The following is a 16,419-nucleotide window of genomic DNA, read 5'->3' as shown; positions in this document are numbered from 1 at the left end:
AAAAGTTTATATGTTAGATGGAAATTATAAAGTTTATAGCTATTACATACTTAGTAAATTGGGATTTATTATACATGAGGATTGCTACAGCCTACAGTCCAAAAATTTACGTTTAAATTGCAAAGTAAATCATTGCAAAGTAAATCAAAATTTTGATAATCTATTTCAACACATGCAAAATTGAAAGATTTTTAAACACTTTTATACTAAAAGTTGAGTTATTTTATAAAAAATTTTCCCCAAGAAAACGAATATACAATAATTGGTACATTCCTGATTCACTTACACTTTATGTTCTGTTTCTTTTTGTTCTCTAGCAGGTTCTAAGTAGAAGTTGACAAACAAAAAATTCCAAATTAAATCATTATAAAAATCTATAGAAAATGGTTCAGGTCAACCAATCAGCAATCACCATCCTATAAACGCCGGCTAATTACAAGATTAATGCTTAATCACAACTTTTTATGTTCTGTCTGAGTTTAAGACACTTCTAAAAAAAAAAAATCACAAAGTCAAGAACCAAACAGAACAACAATGGTCGTTAATATCTTTCAACTGTTTTCTTCTTCTCTCTTCTCACTTCTTTGCTTTTGATTAGATTTGGTCTATGGCTCCTGGACGATCTCAATTACAGGTATATATATATACTCAGATCTCTGTTTTTTTTTGCTCTGTTTTCAAAGTATAGGGCTTTCTTGAATTTTGTGTATAATTGTGTTGGTGTTTGCAGAAGGGTTGGGCTACAACACTATGTTGTTCTGCTTCTTCATCGTGCTTACAGCTTTACTGGGCTCGTTTTCTCCTACGCAAATGGTTTAATATCTCAGCTACTGAATCAGATCATACCCTTGATACTGGTACTGATGATGATGAAGATGAAGATGATGATAGTGTTGCTGATTCTGACTTTCAAGGTTTAGTTTTTTTTAGGAAATTACTAATTTTTGTTACTCAATTTTGGTTACTAAGTCGAAAAAAAAATGGTTTTTGAGTTACAGGGATTGAAGAAGAAGCTCATGTTGATGATGATGGTAATTGTGTTCTAAACCCGTAAAATCGAAGCTCGAAAATGGCGGATTTGATTGTTTTGTTACTTACTTAGTCTTTGGTTATTGTTGAATGTTTTTAGATGCTGAACCAAGGTTGAGAAGAAGGAACTCTGAAACGTTTAGAGGGCAGTATATGGATACTAAAGCAATCAGGTCTTTTGAGTTTCTAATTCAAGATTTGCTTTCAAGTCTTTAGTTTTGTGCAGTAGTCTCTTATGTATCCATAGTGAGTACTTTGGTCATGTGGTTTTGGTGTAGCTAGAATCTGTGTTGGAACTTGGAATGTTGGAGGAAAAGTTCCACCTGCTGACTTAGATATTGATGGTTGGGTTGACACCATTGAGCCTGCAGACATTTATGTCCTCGGGTACGGTTTTCACATGAATCTGTCTCGGTTCTACGTGTTTTGTTCGCTGCTTCTTGATTTTGTTTTTTCATGTATCAGTCTTCAGGAGATTGTTCCACTAAATGCTGGAAACATTTTTGGTATTGAAGATGACCGGCCTGCTTCTAAATGGGAGGATACTATACGCGATGCTTTGAATAGGATTCGACCTAAGAAGGTTAAGATTGTAAGTTATAGTGATCCGCCTTCTCCGTCGAAGTTTAAGCCATTTGAAGAGGTCATTGATGTAGTAGAAGAGATGGGTTTTGAGAGTAGTAGTGATACTTGCAATGTGATTCATTCGGTTAATGAGAACTTCAGCTTCGATGACGGTATTGTGGATACTAATTATGATAAAAGATCATGCTTGCCAAGACAAGAGTATCTACAGAGGCAATTTTCATCGCCAAAGACGTTAGACAGGTTGTTTTCGATGCAGCTAGACACTGGTTCCAACCGCGCGAAAAATTTGAGCCGATGGTTTAGTTACTCCGAAAGAGTTGGTTTGAGCTGGCCAGAGCCTCCATTGAGATTGTTAAATCAACATGTTAGGGAAAGACGTTGTTCCTTAAAGCCTTTTAAGAATTATAGCTCTTTCAAAGCAACTGCCAACAATAATGGAGAGAAGAAGACGCCTCTTCTTTCGGATTTAGATCTCAAGCCTCTCATGAATGTGAGAAAGCCGTCGTATGTTCGGATCGTAAGCAAACAGATGGTTGGAGTTTTTCTCACCATTTGGGTTCGAAGGAGCTTACGCAAACATATACGAAACCTTAGTGTTTCTACTGTTGGTGTTGGTGTTATGGGTTACATTGGTAACAAGGTCTTCATTAATTCTCTTTAAGTAGTTTGGTTAATCTTGATTTATGAGTAAAGTTAAGGATTGTAACAATTCATTTTTGGACTTTACAGGGGTCTGTGTCTGTGAGTATGTCAGTCTATCAGACACCATTTTGTTTTGTGTGCACACATCTAGCATCAGGGGAAAAAGATGGAGATCACAGAAAAAGAAACGCCGATGTAAGCGAAATTCACCGAAGAACGCAGTTTCATCCTCATTCTCTTGGCGCGACGAGACTTCCAAGAAGCATCCGTGATCATGAGTATGCTTTTACCCTCATAGTTGCACATTCTGAAATTTTTTGTTTTCTTGATATAAACTTTAACAAGATGAATGTTGTTCTGCAGAAAAATAATCTGGTTGGGTGATCTGAACTATCGGATAAACTTATCGTATGCGAAGACACATGAACTTATTGCAAGAAAGGACTGGAAGAAGTTAGCTGAGAAGGACCAGGTATGGTTGCTAAACATCTATAATTTTTGGTATGAAGGTCCATTTTAATAAACATGACTTTACATTTATCTTATACTAATCTTTGGTAGCTTACAAGAGAAATGAGACAAGGCCGAGTATTCGAAGGATGGTCGGAAGGAGCTCTAGATTTTCCACCAACTTATAAATATGAAATCGATTCAGAAAAATACGGAGGGAACGATCCTAAGTCCGGGAAACGGACACCAGCCTGGTATACTTACACATTCACTACAAACTTTTGTGACAATGCATCAAATCAAAATAATATGTACTTAAAGCTAAATCTGATTTTTAGGTGTGACCGCATTATATGGTATGGGAAAGGAATGAAGCTTATGAGTTACAGAAGAAGTGAAATTAAACTGTCTGATCACCGGCCGGTGACAGCTACATTTGTCGCCGAGGTTGAAGTTTTCTCTCCTAGAAAGCTTCAGCGTACGCTCACGCTCACCAACGCAGAAATTGATAGCCATGAAGCTTTTGTACATGATTAGCTCTATACTAAAATCAGATCCATTCATACATTTTATTTTGTAAATTTGTCTCTTCAAAAAACGTATGTGTTCAAGATTGAAGTTGGAAACGTTGTATAAGTGTTAGTGTGAAATAAACATAATCTTTATGTAATACATATAATGTTCAAAGGTTTTAGCTGTTAAGAGTGGTGGGGTGCGCCTAAAGCCTTTGCGGTAGTGCAACGCAAAGGCGACGCTCAAGAGCCCGGACAGTGAACTGCCATAATAGTCTCTTCCCCTAAAGAAATAGAGTTAATATCAAATAGGCCGATGGCACTATGTATCAGATATTAAACTGATAAGAACAGATACTACACTTGATCTTAGCCAAAAGGCCGAGAAAGGTATGGTTTGAATTGTCCTACTCACTTCCATTTTATAGCTCCATCAATGGTTTTCTCTTATCAGCTGCTAACGATGTGGGATAACTCTTACTCGTTTCTTTTTATATTTCTAACATAGCAAGAAACTTGCAAATTACCATTGTTAATTAGGTTTTGAACTCAAGAATTGATGGAGGTTGTTTTAAAACCCTTCCAAAAAATAGGCGAATGCCGTTTAGCACGGAGAGCACACGGTATTCTTTAGTAAAAGGCGAAAGAATAGTTCGCTTTGTGCTCACCGCACGGCTCCATAACTTGTCGAAAACTAACACTAGAGATTTATATATCAAGTGTATCAAAATCTATGTTTTGCTGCTTGGCGATGTGGGACAAAGCACAACGGCTACGAAGCACAAAGGTCTACATCCTCAAACTCCACTGATTCTCCATTGCACACTTTAAAACAACATATCGTAGTTTTGGATAATAACCATTCTACCTCTTAAGAAGATTATTATGTTACAACCAAACATAGATGTCATATACAAACTTTCTCTGATATTGTAGCCAGCCAAAAGTGTATCGAGTTTCAAAAGTGAATATCTTCTATCGATACAAACTGCATAGCAGAAAGAAAAATGTTATGATTTCCTAAAGATGATTCATCTTGAACGCTTTTTTTGTAATCATAATCCAAACATCATTCACTTTCACCACTGACGTGAACTTGCCTGAAGTTCCCAGAATGTAAAATTAAGAGGCTCTTGCAGAAGAAGACTTGCCTCTGAACCCAACAACACTTAGTTTCTTTCCTGGTCTTCTATCTGAACCCGTCTTCCCCCTCGCGGCAATCGATCTGGATCCAACTGTTTTTAATATTTTTCTTTTCGGCTTTGAAGATTTCTCTGGGGGAGATGATGCTTTTCTGGGGTTTGATACCGAATTTGACTTTCTCACTGGTGTCTTCCCACCTGTTGATCTACCACTTGTTGATCTCGCAGAAGAGGATGATGTTGGTTTGTCTCTGGTGTTTCGTTGCTTGCTCACTTCTCTGATTTGTTTAACGCTTCTTCCTTTCTCTTGAGTGATTTGGCTTCTTGCAGCGTCTCTCCTCACATTATCAGTGGTGAGTGCTTCCAAGCTCTCATTGTTTCTCATGGCTTCTTCGATTCTTGCTGCTAACATTTGGTCCTTCCTGCTCACTAGACTTGTCACTTTTCCTGTAAAGACACAATTGTCAACACTTTTCAGCTCCTCAAACCACAACGGAAGTCATTTGTATAACCAAATCCAAATCAAATATGAGATTTTGAAAATTCTTCAAATGCTTTGCAAGAAAACTGAACTCAACGAATCGAATAGTATTCTGTTTTGGTTATTATTCTGTTTCTATATTTCATAAACAAACAAAACGATCAAAAACTGGATTCGGCACCTAACTGAAACCATCTGAAATACGAAAAATCTTAACAAGTGATAATCTAGAGGTAAACAAACCTTTAGCACCCATCCGAGCTGTTCTTCCGGTGCGATGAAGGTAGTCAATCTAAGGAATTCAAGTTTAAATAAAATTAAGGTGTCAAGAAGAGTTGATCAACAAGTTAAGAGAAGATATAATAAGTATTATAGGCAGGAACATTTGGCCAAGATACTTACAGAGTTCTTTGGGAAATCAAACATGACTACATGATCAACATCAAGGTCCAGACCTCTCGCAGCCAAATCCGTACACACCAGCGTGGGACAGTCTCCTTCTTCGTCCTTGAACTTTTTCAAATTCTCAACCCTGTACAGATGAGTGCAAACCAATTTAACACCTTAATTAAGCAATTAGTTTCTTTGAGAAATGGAAAGCGTATTAGGAGAAGCTGTTTAGTCCCACCTTTGTTCTGCTGGAACTTCACCGTGATAATTTACAGTGGAGATCTGGTTTTCAGAAAGAAAGTGATCAACAGCGCGACTGGAGTTCAAAGTGTTACAAAAGACCATCACCTTGCTCCCTTTGGCTAAGCTCGGTTCAAGAACCTGCATTCTCATCAAAGCATAAGTAATGTATAAGTACTGTAGGCACATACCAGAAAGAATGTACATGTAATTTAGACAAATTAGCACCCAAACAAGAACCCTAACATGTCTGATTGCCTTCAAAGATCAGAATCTTAATTAAGCATTTTACCTGTAGAAGTGCTTCTAACTTATCTTCACCTCCTGAAAGCTTGATGAAGTCATGGCGAGCGTTTGCTATCTTTTTATGCAATGTTGAAGTTCGCAAATGCTCTATCCCTTGAAACTCCTCATCAACTAACTTCTGAACAGCCTGAAAACACGCAATTTCATCACTAGCTTAATATCTGAAGTCCCAGATTTCATGAAGTAACGAATTTACAAATCATGACAATAGCAACATAATGGGCCAAGCTTGTAACATGTGCATACCGTTGTCATAGTAGCAGTCACTAAGACGGTTTGAAATCCTTGGTCATTTTCTTTTAACGCACGCTGATTCAGTGGAGCAAGGAATTTACGAATCTCAGGACCAAAGCCACGATCAAACATAGTGTCTGCCTCATCTAGCACCTGAGTAAAATTTTCCATTTTTCGTCATTTCATGTAAATCCCCAAACAATAAGAATCATGGAACATAATGTCAAGATTCGAAAATGGAGCATACCAAATATGCGATATCTCCATAGACCATGTTTCCTTCTTCGATATGCTGAAGAATCCTACCAGGGGTTCCAACAACCATGTCTATTGCATTGTTCAAAGAATCCTCCTGTGGTCTTATCCGAGAACCACCACTAACCAATATAGATCTAAACCTTGCGTGATGGCTTATGGACTTCGCCACTCGGTAAACCTAATGCAGACTCCTTAGTTAGTTTTTCTTTCGCCATTTCTCTGTCTAAAAACAGTAATGATATATAACAAACTGGTATAAAATGCCATAAACAAATATTAAACCAGTCTCCAATTGTATCATCATCCTATACGAAGGCAAGTAGGCAACCAAGACTTTCTTGGGAAATAAAGATTCCAACTTTCTATTTTCTCGGCAATCACAAGTATATTGTCTCAATAGTAACTTAACAAAGAAACCACATTTACAAGTGCTAACAAACTGCTACAACATGCATTTATCGAAAACAGTAAACTCAAGACGCAAACAAAAGCACAAGATTACCTGCTCAGATAGTTCTCTTGTGGGACAAAGAACAACAGTCCTCGGACGCCTAGGCTTTGTTATTTTACCAAGTGTTGCCTCATCTTCTCTCATCAACTACAAAAATCAAATCAACAGAACTTAAACAGCCATACGGAAACAGAAACTTCCGAGTTTCTCTACAGTCCCCCCAAAATATCAACATAGCATCAGGACACCAATAGAGCTCACTATGAAACAAAGAAACATACCAAATCAAATGCTCTACATATCAACTCTCAAGGATTCATATCTACAAATACAAGCAATTCAAGAGCCAAACACTAATGTATGCAGCAACATTTACCTGAACTATAGGCAACAAGTAAGCAAGAGTCTTGCCAGAACCAGTATGAGAACCCAAGACGACGCTCTTACGCTCCATAACAGCAGGTATACCAATACATTGAATCTCAGTAGGAACCTCAATGTTCATCTCTTGTAAAGCTCCCATAACTTCCTCACTTAACCCAAGCTCCTCAAAATTCTCAAATAATTTCTTACTCTTCTTCCTATTACTACTCTCTTCCTCTACACCAACGACACTACTAGGTCTCTGTTGTGGTGGTTTCGCTGAATCTTTCAAATGTCTAAGCCTAAGCCTCTCAAGCAAGATCGTGTGTTTCAATTGATCCGGATCTGTAACATTTGTCTCCGTCGTCGGAGAAGTTGTTGCGGATGCGGCAGCGTATAGAGGACGAAAAGCGTGGTGGAATCTACAGGGAGGTTTGCGGAGGCGGAGAAATGGGAAAACGTGAGGGATTTTGGAGATGGTGAAAAGGGAAGAAGAGAGAGATAGGGATAGGATTGTTCTCGAAGCTCCTACCATAGCTTTCGCGCGTGTTTTTGTTAAGTGTGAGTATCAGGTGAAGGGAAGGAGATTGAGAGGTTTATCGGAAGGTTTATGAAGTGTTGTTCATGGAGGTCGTCATTTTTGGTATCAGGGAAGAAGAAGAAGATAGGTTTTTTTTTGCAAGTGGAGTGTAATAGTAACAGATCAAAAGCCTTTTTAGGCCCATATGTTAGCCCATTAACAGTTCTTATGGCTCGTTTTATAAATTTTACGCAGATAGTTACGTTGCACCTAGAAGCATAAGGGACTCTTGCAGCAATCTGGGCCTTGATTGATTGTGAGCCTTTAGAATTTTTCTTTAACCAAAATTTGGTCTACATAGAGATCTCTTTCTTTTTCTTTTTTTTTTTTTTTTTTTTTTTTTTTTGTCATCTACATAGAGATCACTTTATCCTATAGAAATCAAGTTTGGAAAAATTTGGATTTTCCTTATTGATTCACGGCGAAAATACTACAGCAATAACATCTATAGTTACAGAAAAACAATCTACCATTTAAAATATACCGTCAAAATACTACAACAATAACATCTACAATATTTTTAACCAATCTATGGTCGAAAGACGAAACAAATGATACATTGTATCATGGGTTGGAAGTTGGATTAGCCCTCAGTAAAAAAATGTTCTTTGCACCCATTCAATATTTCTCCTACATATTTGGATCAAAAACTTATAATTACATATTATTATTTTATATTTAAATACTTTTTCATGAGTTTTCAATGGAATTGTATTTTAATGCTAAATAACTATATGTTTTGCATAAGTTTTGCATAATACTTATTATATAACTTTTGTTGCAATTCTCTTGTTTTTTATGATCATTATTTATTACACAATTTAAATAAGTAATCTGAACAAAATGTATATAATTTTTTATCCGCATTTACTTCAATAAACAAAATTTATTTTCTTATAATATATATAATTTAATATATTTAATATTTATCAATTTGTGCACCAAATAAAAAATTTGTTCTAATTCCGCTGATGGGGATCATACTACCCACTATAAGAAACTTTTATATCGTATTATGTTTTAAATCATTTTAAAGGCTATATGTTTATCATTTGTACACATTCACATGCATGTTCATTAGTAATTCGCATAAGATCTAAGTACAATCGCATGATTTAAACTCTACAAGACTTTTTCAAGAATCAGAAATCCAAAGCATACTAGTTACTTAAGAGTAAAATTTCAATGGAAATATCTCATCATAAATTAGTGTGTGACTGGCATTAAAAAAAAAACCATCGGATTATCTAGTATGAAAAAGGGGAGGGGCTTTTAGAGGGTTTAGAAGAGAATTGGTCATTTGTAAACTGCCTTGCAAGTGTTTTGAACCGTTAATAGAAGAGAAGATAACACTTATCACAATTGACAATTTTTGAAAAAACCAATTAACAAAAGAGAAATAACACAATTACCTTAAACTTCTGAATTTCAATATACATCTAAAGGAAATCAGTGGTCAAATTTTCTCTTCTAACTATCTTTATAAACCCGCCATAATCCTTTGCTCGATCCACGTGAGTCTTGCGCTTCCCTAAATCTTACGCCATTAGCGTCAATTCAAAATTTTTAAGCAGTAAAACATGTCTGTACTCCTCATGTAATAACTCATTTGTAAGATAAATTTTTTGTTTTAATGTTCTGATAAACTTTATCAAGAAATCAACACCTAAAAGGCGTGTCATTGTTGGTGAAATTCTGATAATTTCTTCAAGCTGCTTTTCAAAATCATCTACACGACCATCAACAAGATCCGAAAAGTTCACATTCTTTGTACAAAAAATGTTATGGAAAATAATCGTCTTAGTTTACCAAATTATTAGTATATAACTTTTCACATAAGCATATATACACATGATTGACTTTCCAATGATTAGTGTTTTGAATTTTTGTTTAAGAATCATGAAAAAAATGAATAACAATCAATAGAATTTGATCTAAAAATACTAATTTTTTACCTAACACATTCATGCTAGTCACTTATCTTTGATACAATATTATTTGCATAAGTTTTGCATAATATATGCATAATACTTATTTTTGTTACAGTTCTCTTGTTTTTTTTTTATCATACAGTGTACCATAATTTCAATAAATAATCCTAGTAAAATGGATATATTTTTATCTTCATTTATTTTAAAACTAATTTTATTTTCTATTATATATATATATATATGAATTAAATATTTTATCAATTTTTGCACCTATTAAAAATTCCGTTGGTTGTGCTTGCTATAATACCAACATGTTATCCTTGCTTAACATTTGAGAGTTTGCTAAAGGTCAACAATTACAATCTAGATTGACCTCAATTTTTCCTTCTAATTTATTTTTGATGAAACGACGCCATTTTATTATTTTCAACACATTAACATTTGGCTAAACAGAGATTGCTAACAGTAAATTAAAATATTTCAAGATTATGACATTTGACCGAAATGGTAAGTGTGCTTTGGTGACATAACTGGAAAACTTAACAGATATAAAAAAAAATTCAACATGTGTATCTTTTATTCAATAAAGATTTCACTTTTTTCTCTCCATGATTTTCAAAACTTCAATGTCTCATTTATTTTTAAATTAAAATTTTAACTTGTTCTTTGATTTAACCATATTCTCAAATAATTTGAGAGAGGTGGAACAAAGAACAAGCTGATTTTATTCAACATAGCCAAAAAACCTTATGATGATTTTTTTCATCAAAGAACATGGTCAATTTGTAACTTCTTTTGAAAAAATGTTCGAAGAGAAATCTGAGTAAATTTTTCAAAATTTATTCAATAATTATTGATCTTCACAAACTAAATGTTGTGTAACTAGATAAATTGAATTTAGTATGTATGAGAGACAAAAAAAAAAAAAGAAGAGTTTCTATATAAAATACTTAAAATATATATCATTTTACATGTAAATGAAAAACATATGCATATCAAATTTCGTATAATTTCTAATTGATTGACTCAATTTTGTATCTTAGAAACCTTTCATGTCAACACCGCATGCAAAATTTTGACTTTTCGTTTACAAGTTCATTTAGTTAAACTCATAATATCGCTTAACTGTAAAATCTTAATCATAATTCTCTTTTATAAATCCAAACCAATAAATAATATTTTTTTAACTATAAAATGTAAACCATACTCCTCCTTTATAAACTTAAATCGACATTTAATCTTGTAAATATGAGATGTAAAGACATCTTATACTTTACACGCGTCGCGATCACATAAATTACTAACTTAGAAAACCAAACGATTAAAAGATCAACGATGATATTCAACTTAACACAGTCTTAAAATAAGCCTAAGAGCATCAATTCAAGTTCGAGCAAGATTTCCTATAAAACCATCTTGGTGCTACAAATTATTGCGTGGGTATATATGGCAACACATAAGAATAAACAAGATAAGGCCATGGGTAAGAAGAAGAAAAAATCATTATTTTAGCATATAATTGTAGTGACTTAGTAGGTTGCATGGAAACTCAAGTGCGGTTTCGGAAACCGAAACTCTTGGAAACTCGGAAACTATAACGGAAACACAATTCCTAATTTTTTTTATTTAGAAACACGATAGAAACTCGCGTTTCCATTTTGGAAACCCAACGGAATCTTAAACTTTTAGTTTAGAAACTCAAAAAACAAAAAATTTTATTTATAATATATTGAGTGATTACTTTTAATACCTGATTAATTTAATTTAAATACACATATACAATAATATATGATATATTAATATCAAAATTTTGGATTTCAATGTTTTAATATTTATCTTTTAGTTAAACTATTTAGCATATATATTTTGATTAACGTGTTATTTCAAACATTTAATTGATGTTAATATTATATATATATATATATATATATATATAGATATATGTATATATTATTAGCGTTTCCAACACGTTTCCATATCTTAATTTCATAAAAAAACTCGTTTCTCGTTTCCGAAACGTTTCATTTCCGCATATCCGTTTCCGTTTCCATGCAACATAGTGACTTACTATGAACAAAATCCAGTATATTGGTTTAAGTTTTACTTCATAATTTCACAATTATTGGGTCTGTTCGTTACTGGCCGCATGTACCTGTGGCTGCGGCATACACAACATTCCACGGTTAAAAATTTGAACGTCAATTACATTCACCAGCCAAAAACTCAGCCACCTGTGGTGACGTAACGAACAAGCCCAAAATATATGGTCTACATATGGATGTAGTAAAGCCAGAAAACTCCCACATGAGTGACACCAAACTTATAAATAGTGTGACATATAAATTTGATCTCACCGCATGGGTTTAACACATAAAGAGCAATAATGGTTCTTCATAAAGTTTTATCCAGCAGAATTGACTGATCATACTTCATACAGAGACTCCACCAATCAATTAATATATGATGGAATGGCAAAAAATTGCTTCTACAAGCTTATAGTTCTGCAACTCAAGAGTACACCAACCTTCAATGAATGCATAATAAAAAAACGAATGTAAATGAATCCTCAGATCTGCGGTTCAGCAAGCGCAACCACCGGTTTTTGGCTCGTTTTCAGTCACTGCATCTGGTATGCCTTGGAAGTATCTGCAATTAACCCAATACATTGCATATGAAGGACAGGATTGTATTAAGTTTAAGGTTTATCTTATGTTTTCACTTCGGATCACACAGTCACAGACTCTGGAATTCAGAACTAGACAAATGTCAGATATGCATGTAACAAATGTCTTTGTCTTTATCAATAGTAACCAAACTTTGGATGCAGTAAGAAACTCATGGAAGTCTAGTTTCTAGTTTCTACACTATTCCTTCTACAGTTAAACGTCATATTCAGATTTAGATTGAGATTCTACACAATTCAGACAATGGGGTTGAGAAAATAGACTATTCCAACAAATCAACAATGGTAGAACCTGGTACCTAGGATCTTCTATGTTCTATATTGCAGTAATATCTTAATTCAGTCAAGATTCCATGATTTCCAGGCTCTCATATACTAGAGTTAGACCATAGAAAAAACTTACATATCCTGTTCGTGTTCATTCGCAAGAGCAGTTTTGGCAATGGTTAAGAATGCCTCATCAACGTTAAAGTCTTCTTTGGCAGATGTCTCGAAATAGGGTATGTTACCATTTGCAGCACACCAGTCAGCTGCTTTCTTCTCGGAGACCTGTAGTTACAGAAAATGAAATTAGACCAAGTAAAAGACTCAATGACTTAAAACATGATGGAAAACGTTTCTCGATCTTCCTATTACCACTCTACTGCTCCCTCCATCTACATCAACCTTATTTCCAAGCACTATAAACGGAAATGTCTTTGGATCCGATGGACTTGCCTGGATAGCATGAGACAATGCCACAGAATTAATACAAGTTAACATAGTAAAAATTGCTTAAGGATGAAAGTAGTGCAGGAAACCAAACTGAACAAGGTACAGGGTTTATAGGTTAATAAATTCTAAAACTAACACGAAACCAAGTTAGTAATATACTTGGCCTAACCAGTAAACCAAGGACTAGGTAAAGAAAGGCAAATGATCATTCAAACATAAAAACGTGTCCAATCATATTGTTATATAATGAGACAACAATACTTCAGATATGGTCCTGAGAACCAGAAGAGGTATAAAGATAGCCAAAATCTCTTCTAACCACATCACCAAAAAAAAGAGTTTAGCACTGGTTTGTTTAAGCTTGTTAACCAAAATATGAAGATTATGACTCTAAATAGTCAAAGCTAATGATTCCTATTAAAACAAAAGTACCACATTCATAGATGTTCCTATGCATATATCACAACAAACAAGGGCAAACCAGAGCCAACCTCAGTAGCATTTCACAATAAAGCATACCAAAGCTAAGTGAGCCAAAAAGAAAGAGAAATTGCTACGAACCTGTTTAAGAAACTCCTCATGCCAAGTCTCAAGATTGTCAAAAGACCTCAACACATTAACATCATAAACCAAAGCACAACAATCAGCTCCTCTGTAAAAAGCAGCACCAAGACTCTGGAATCTCTCTTGTCCAGCAGTATCCCAAATCTAAAAAACCACAACCACAAAAGTGAACAGTGCGAAATCTTGAAAAAGAAAAGCAAATTCAAACAAAGAAAAAGACCCAAACCTGTAAAGTAACAAGCTTTTCCCCAATCTGAAGCTCCTTAGTCACAAAATCAGCACCAATCGTTGCTTTATACTGCAAACTAAACTTCTTATGCACATATCTAAACAAAATCACTCATTTAAGGATTCACCCAAAACACATACATCTCAAAAATCATAACATTTCACTCAAATGCATCTACAAAAACACGAACGAATCAAATTTCAATTGAAAGGATACTGATTCATCAACGAGGTCTTACCAACCCTAGAAATAAAAAAAAATAAAAAAATTAAAGAAACCCAAAATCAAAACATCGAAGAAATCGAAGATCAGAAAATGAGAAATTACGGATATAGAAATAACATTACCCACTGTCTCCGAGGACAATGACCTTAAGCAAAGTGCGTCTTCTCGTCGCCATTGTAATCGAGGTTGAAGAAGAATCTGTAGATCTTGGAGATGAGTGCGAAGGAGGAAGGATTCGTGAACAGTAGTGAGAGGATTTTGTAGGGATCTCTCTCTCTCTCTCAATTTCTACTTTTTATTTTTATCGATTTGAAAAGAATCCGAAGATATGGAGAAAAGGGGAATTTAGTTAAAGGGGCGCCAATTAGATTAGATCTCTTTCGTTTTTTTTTTTTTTTCTTTTTTTTTCTTATGAGAATGATGATGAATCTGATTTTACTTTAATTTCTTATCCAAAATAACAATAATAAACTCTTGTTATTTGAATATTTGATGTTTTGATTCCACTTTGGCCTAATAAATAATATTTTTGTATAAATACAGTTAGTTTTTCTCTCTTCTCATTATGCCTCATCCACCTAAACAACACTTTTATTTTTACATTAAAATCAATTTAACATATTCATATAGTGCTTATTTATGTTACTTATAATCAATAGAATATTTATATAAATAAAAAATAAATTATGTAAAATAAATTAAATGTTAAAATAACAAAAATACTAGTTTTTTATTAGTGGTAATAATATAATTTCACTTTTATTTTAAACTGATCATACATTAAAATTTTGGGAAATTTCAATAATACCCTTTTTCATATACCTCTTTTTAAAAATACCCCCTCTTCAAACTTTATCAAAAAAACTCACTAAAAATGTTGAAATTTATCCAAATATGTGTGTAACCTTATAAATATATACACAAATTACCTTTATATGTGTCTAAAACTTTATACACCTTTCATAAATAGCGTAAAAATAAATTATAAAAACCTTATAAAAACCTTATAAAAACCGTATAAACCCTTTTAAAAACCTTATAAAACTTATAAAAACGATTTAAAACTATTTAAAACATTTTAAAATATTTGTATCGAATCTTCCAGTAGTAGTTATTATATAGAACTACCTTATAAACTATATAAAACTTTATAATTTTTTGTATTTAAAAAGGGGTATTTTTGAAAATGGATAGATAAAAGGGGTATTTTTAAAAAGGGGTACACCAAAAGGGGTCTTTCTCAAAAATTCTCTAAAATTTTAAATGTATTACTGAGTTTTAGAATGGAATTAAATTTTAGATTCATGGTAGAATAAAACAAAATTTATGTAAATGTATATATAAAATTATAAAAATAAAATTGAAAGATAGTACTTAAAGAGAAAATAATCCATATATTAGTAAAAGAGAAGTACAAAATGGAATACGGGTCGGATCAAAATTAAAAAATTATCCCGACTTTATCAATTGGATACTTCAAAAATTGAATTGGGTTTGGATACATACATCGGATACTTCTCATTTCTAATTTTAGGATTGTATTATTTCCATAAATAATTATAGGATTTCCTAATATTTCTCTAGCTAATTTAATATAATCTATTAAAAAAATTATTATTTTCTTTCACTTTTAGTTGATCTTATTTTTAATTTATGATATTATACTATAAAATATAAAAATTTAACTTTTTTTGCATATGTTGCAATTTGAATTTTTCAAAATGGACATATAATACTCAACTACACTCGGATAAATATTTTGGACAATGGTTTAAAATCATTATAAGTATGACCAATATTAAAACAATTTTTACATGAGCATATTTAAAATTTCAAAAAGTTTCAAAATATTATAATTAAAAGGTTCAAATATCCAAAACTTTTAGAATTAAAAATATTTAAATATTTTTTGAAGACATACTTTTTATTGATAAAATCATATATATAAAAGTAAGGTTCCACTCTCTCCTTATTAGTGGAAAAATATTTAAGGCTTTAATTTTTAAAAAAAAAATGTTTATGACAATCATTCAATACAAAATTTAATTACACTATAAGTTATAATCAAATGGCAAAGAAAATGAAAGGACTTAATCATATATCATTCAACAAAATAAATAAATAAATAAATGTTTATGACAATCATTCAATACAAAATTTAATTACACTATAAGTTATAATCAAATGGCAAAGAAAATGAAAGAACTTAATCATATATCATACAACAAATTTTATAAGGCTTATTGGTGGAAAATTATTTAAAATCATATATATAAAAGTAAGGTTCCACTCTCTTTATTGTTCCATTTTGTATTTATTTTTTAAAATAAAATATTTATTTTTAACCAAAAAACACATTTAATCATATACATTAATTCATACTTTAAATTCACACTTTACTACTAAA

The 16,419-nt window shown here is 32.8% G+C and overlaps 3 protein-coding genes and 2 non-coding genes across 5 annotated transcripts; 1 reads left to right on the top strand and 4 right to left on the bottom strand.

Annotated features, from left to right (window-relative positions):
• The first annotated feature begins 504 nt into the window (after nucleotides 1-504).
• Nucleotides 505-3,381, top strand: LOC17884092 (type I inositol polyphosphate 5-phosphatase 1). Its single transcript, XM_023780635.1, has 10 exons — nucleotides 505-634; nucleotides 731-914; nucleotides 999-1,031; nucleotides 1,130-1,202; nucleotides 1,312-1,416; nucleotides 1,495-2,257; nucleotides 2,347-2,537; nucleotides 2,623-2,731; nucleotides 2,821-2,963; nucleotides 3,048-3,381. Exons 1-10 carry the CDS (start codon nucleotides 608-610, stop codon nucleotides 3,244-3,246), a joined length of 1,827 nt encoding a protein of 608 aa, XP_023636403.1. The 5' UTR covers nucleotides 505-607; the 3' UTR covers nucleotides 3,247-3,381.
• A 35-nt stretch (nucleotides 3,382-3,416) lies between these two features.
• On the bottom strand, nucleotides 3,417-3,615 carry LOC111830306. The gene has a single exon (XR_002833690.1). It is a non-coding gene; the product is annotated as a U2 spliceosomal RNA (small nuclear RNA).
• A 169-nt stretch (nucleotides 3,616-3,784) lies between these two features.
• LOC111830267 lies at nucleotides 3,785-3,899 on the bottom strand. Its single transcript, XR_002833651.1, has one exon. It is a non-coding gene; the product is annotated as a U5 spliceosomal RNA (small nuclear RNA).
• Nucleotides 3,900-4,090: 191 nt separating this feature from the next.
• LOC17883077 (DEAD-box ATP-dependent RNA helicase 39) lies at nucleotides 4,091-7,743 on the bottom strand. Its single transcript, XM_006286409.2, has 9 exons — nucleotides 7,100-7,743; nucleotides 6,775-6,870; nucleotides 6,262-6,450; nucleotides 6,027-6,167; nucleotides 5,767-5,907; nucleotides 5,473-5,615; nucleotides 5,247-5,376; nucleotides 5,088-5,136; nucleotides 4,091-4,810 (listed from the first exon to the last, which is right to left on the bottom strand). The coding sequence occupies exons 1-9, from the start codon at nucleotides 7,619-7,621 to the stop codon at nucleotides 4,344-4,346; spliced, it is 1,878 nt and encodes a 625-aa protein (XP_006286471.1). The 5' UTR covers nucleotides 7,622-7,743; the 3' UTR covers nucleotides 4,091-4,343.
• Nucleotides 7,744-11,968: 4,225 nt separating this feature from the next.
• LOC17882121 (ras-related protein RABG3a) lies at nucleotides 11,969-14,379 on the bottom strand. The gene is made up of 7 exons (XM_006288609.2): nucleotides 14,135-14,379; nucleotides 14,004-14,030; nucleotides 13,785-13,884; nucleotides 13,556-13,702; nucleotides 12,917-12,997; nucleotides 12,684-12,829; nucleotides 11,969-12,243 (listed from the first exon to the last, which is right to left on the bottom strand). The coding sequence occupies exons 1-7, from the start codon at nucleotides 14,185-14,187 to the stop codon at nucleotides 12,177-12,179; spliced, it is 621 nt and encodes a 206-aa protein (XP_006288671.1). The 5' UTR covers nucleotides 14,188-14,379; the 3' UTR covers nucleotides 11,969-12,176.
• Between the last annotated feature and the right edge of the window lie 2,040 nt (nucleotides 14,380-16,419).

Source organism: Capsella rubella, unplaced genomic scaffold (assembly GCF_000375325.1).
Source record: "Capsella rubella cultivar Monte Gargano unplaced genomic scaffold, Caprub1_0 scaffold_6, whole genome shotgun sequence".
In the NCBI taxonomy this organism is placed as follows: Eukaryota; Viridiplantae; Streptophyta; class Magnoliopsida; order Brassicales; family Brassicaceae; genus Capsella; species Capsella rubella.
Note: the sequence above shows the minus strand (reverse complement) of the source record. Positions and strands in the feature narration are given on the sequence as shown.

What these genes read in the sequence shown, in the direction of transcription:
- LOC17884092 (XM_023780635.1), top strand. Translation starts at nt 608, where the DNA reads ATGGCTCCTGGACGATCTCAATTACAG. An exon ending in TGGGTTACATTGGTAACAAG is followed by an intron (nt 2,258 to 2,346) that starts GTCTTCATTAAT and finishes TGGACTTTACAG; the next exon opens with GGGTCTGTGTCTGTGAGTAT. An exon ending in GGGAAACGGACACCAGCCTG is followed by an intron (nt 2,964 to 3,047) that starts GTATACTTACAC and finishes TCTGATTTTTAG; the next exon opens with GTGTGACCGCATTATATGGT.
- LOC17883077 (XM_006286409.2), bottom strand. Translation starts at nt 7,621, where the DNA reads ATGGTAGGAGCTTCGAGAACAATCCTATCCCTATCTCTCTCTTCTTCC. An exon ending in ACTTGTTGCCTATAGTTCAG is followed by an intron (nt 6,871 to 7,099) that starts GTAAATGTTGCT and finishes TGATTTTTGTAG; the next exon opens with TTGATGAGAGAAGATGAGGC. An exon ending in AGCTCGGATGGGTGCTAAAG is followed by an intron (nt 4,811 to 5,087) that starts GTTTGTTTACCT and finishes GTGTCTTTACAG; the next exon opens with GAAAAGTGACAAGTCTAGTG.
- LOC17882121 (XM_006288609.2), bottom strand. Translation starts at nt 14,187, where the DNA reads ATGGCGACGAGAAGACGCACTTTGCTTAAGGTCATTGTCCTCGGAGAC. An exon ending in ATTGTCCTCGGAGACAGTGG is followed by an intron (nt 14,031 to 14,134) that starts GTAATGTTATTT and finishes TTTTATTTCTAG; the next exon opens with GGTTGGTAAGACCTCGTTGA. An exon ending in AATGAACACGAACAGGATAT is followed by an intron (nt 12,244 to 12,683) that starts GTAAGTTTTTTC and finishes GGTTAATTGCAG; the next exon opens with ATACTTCCAAGGCATACCAG.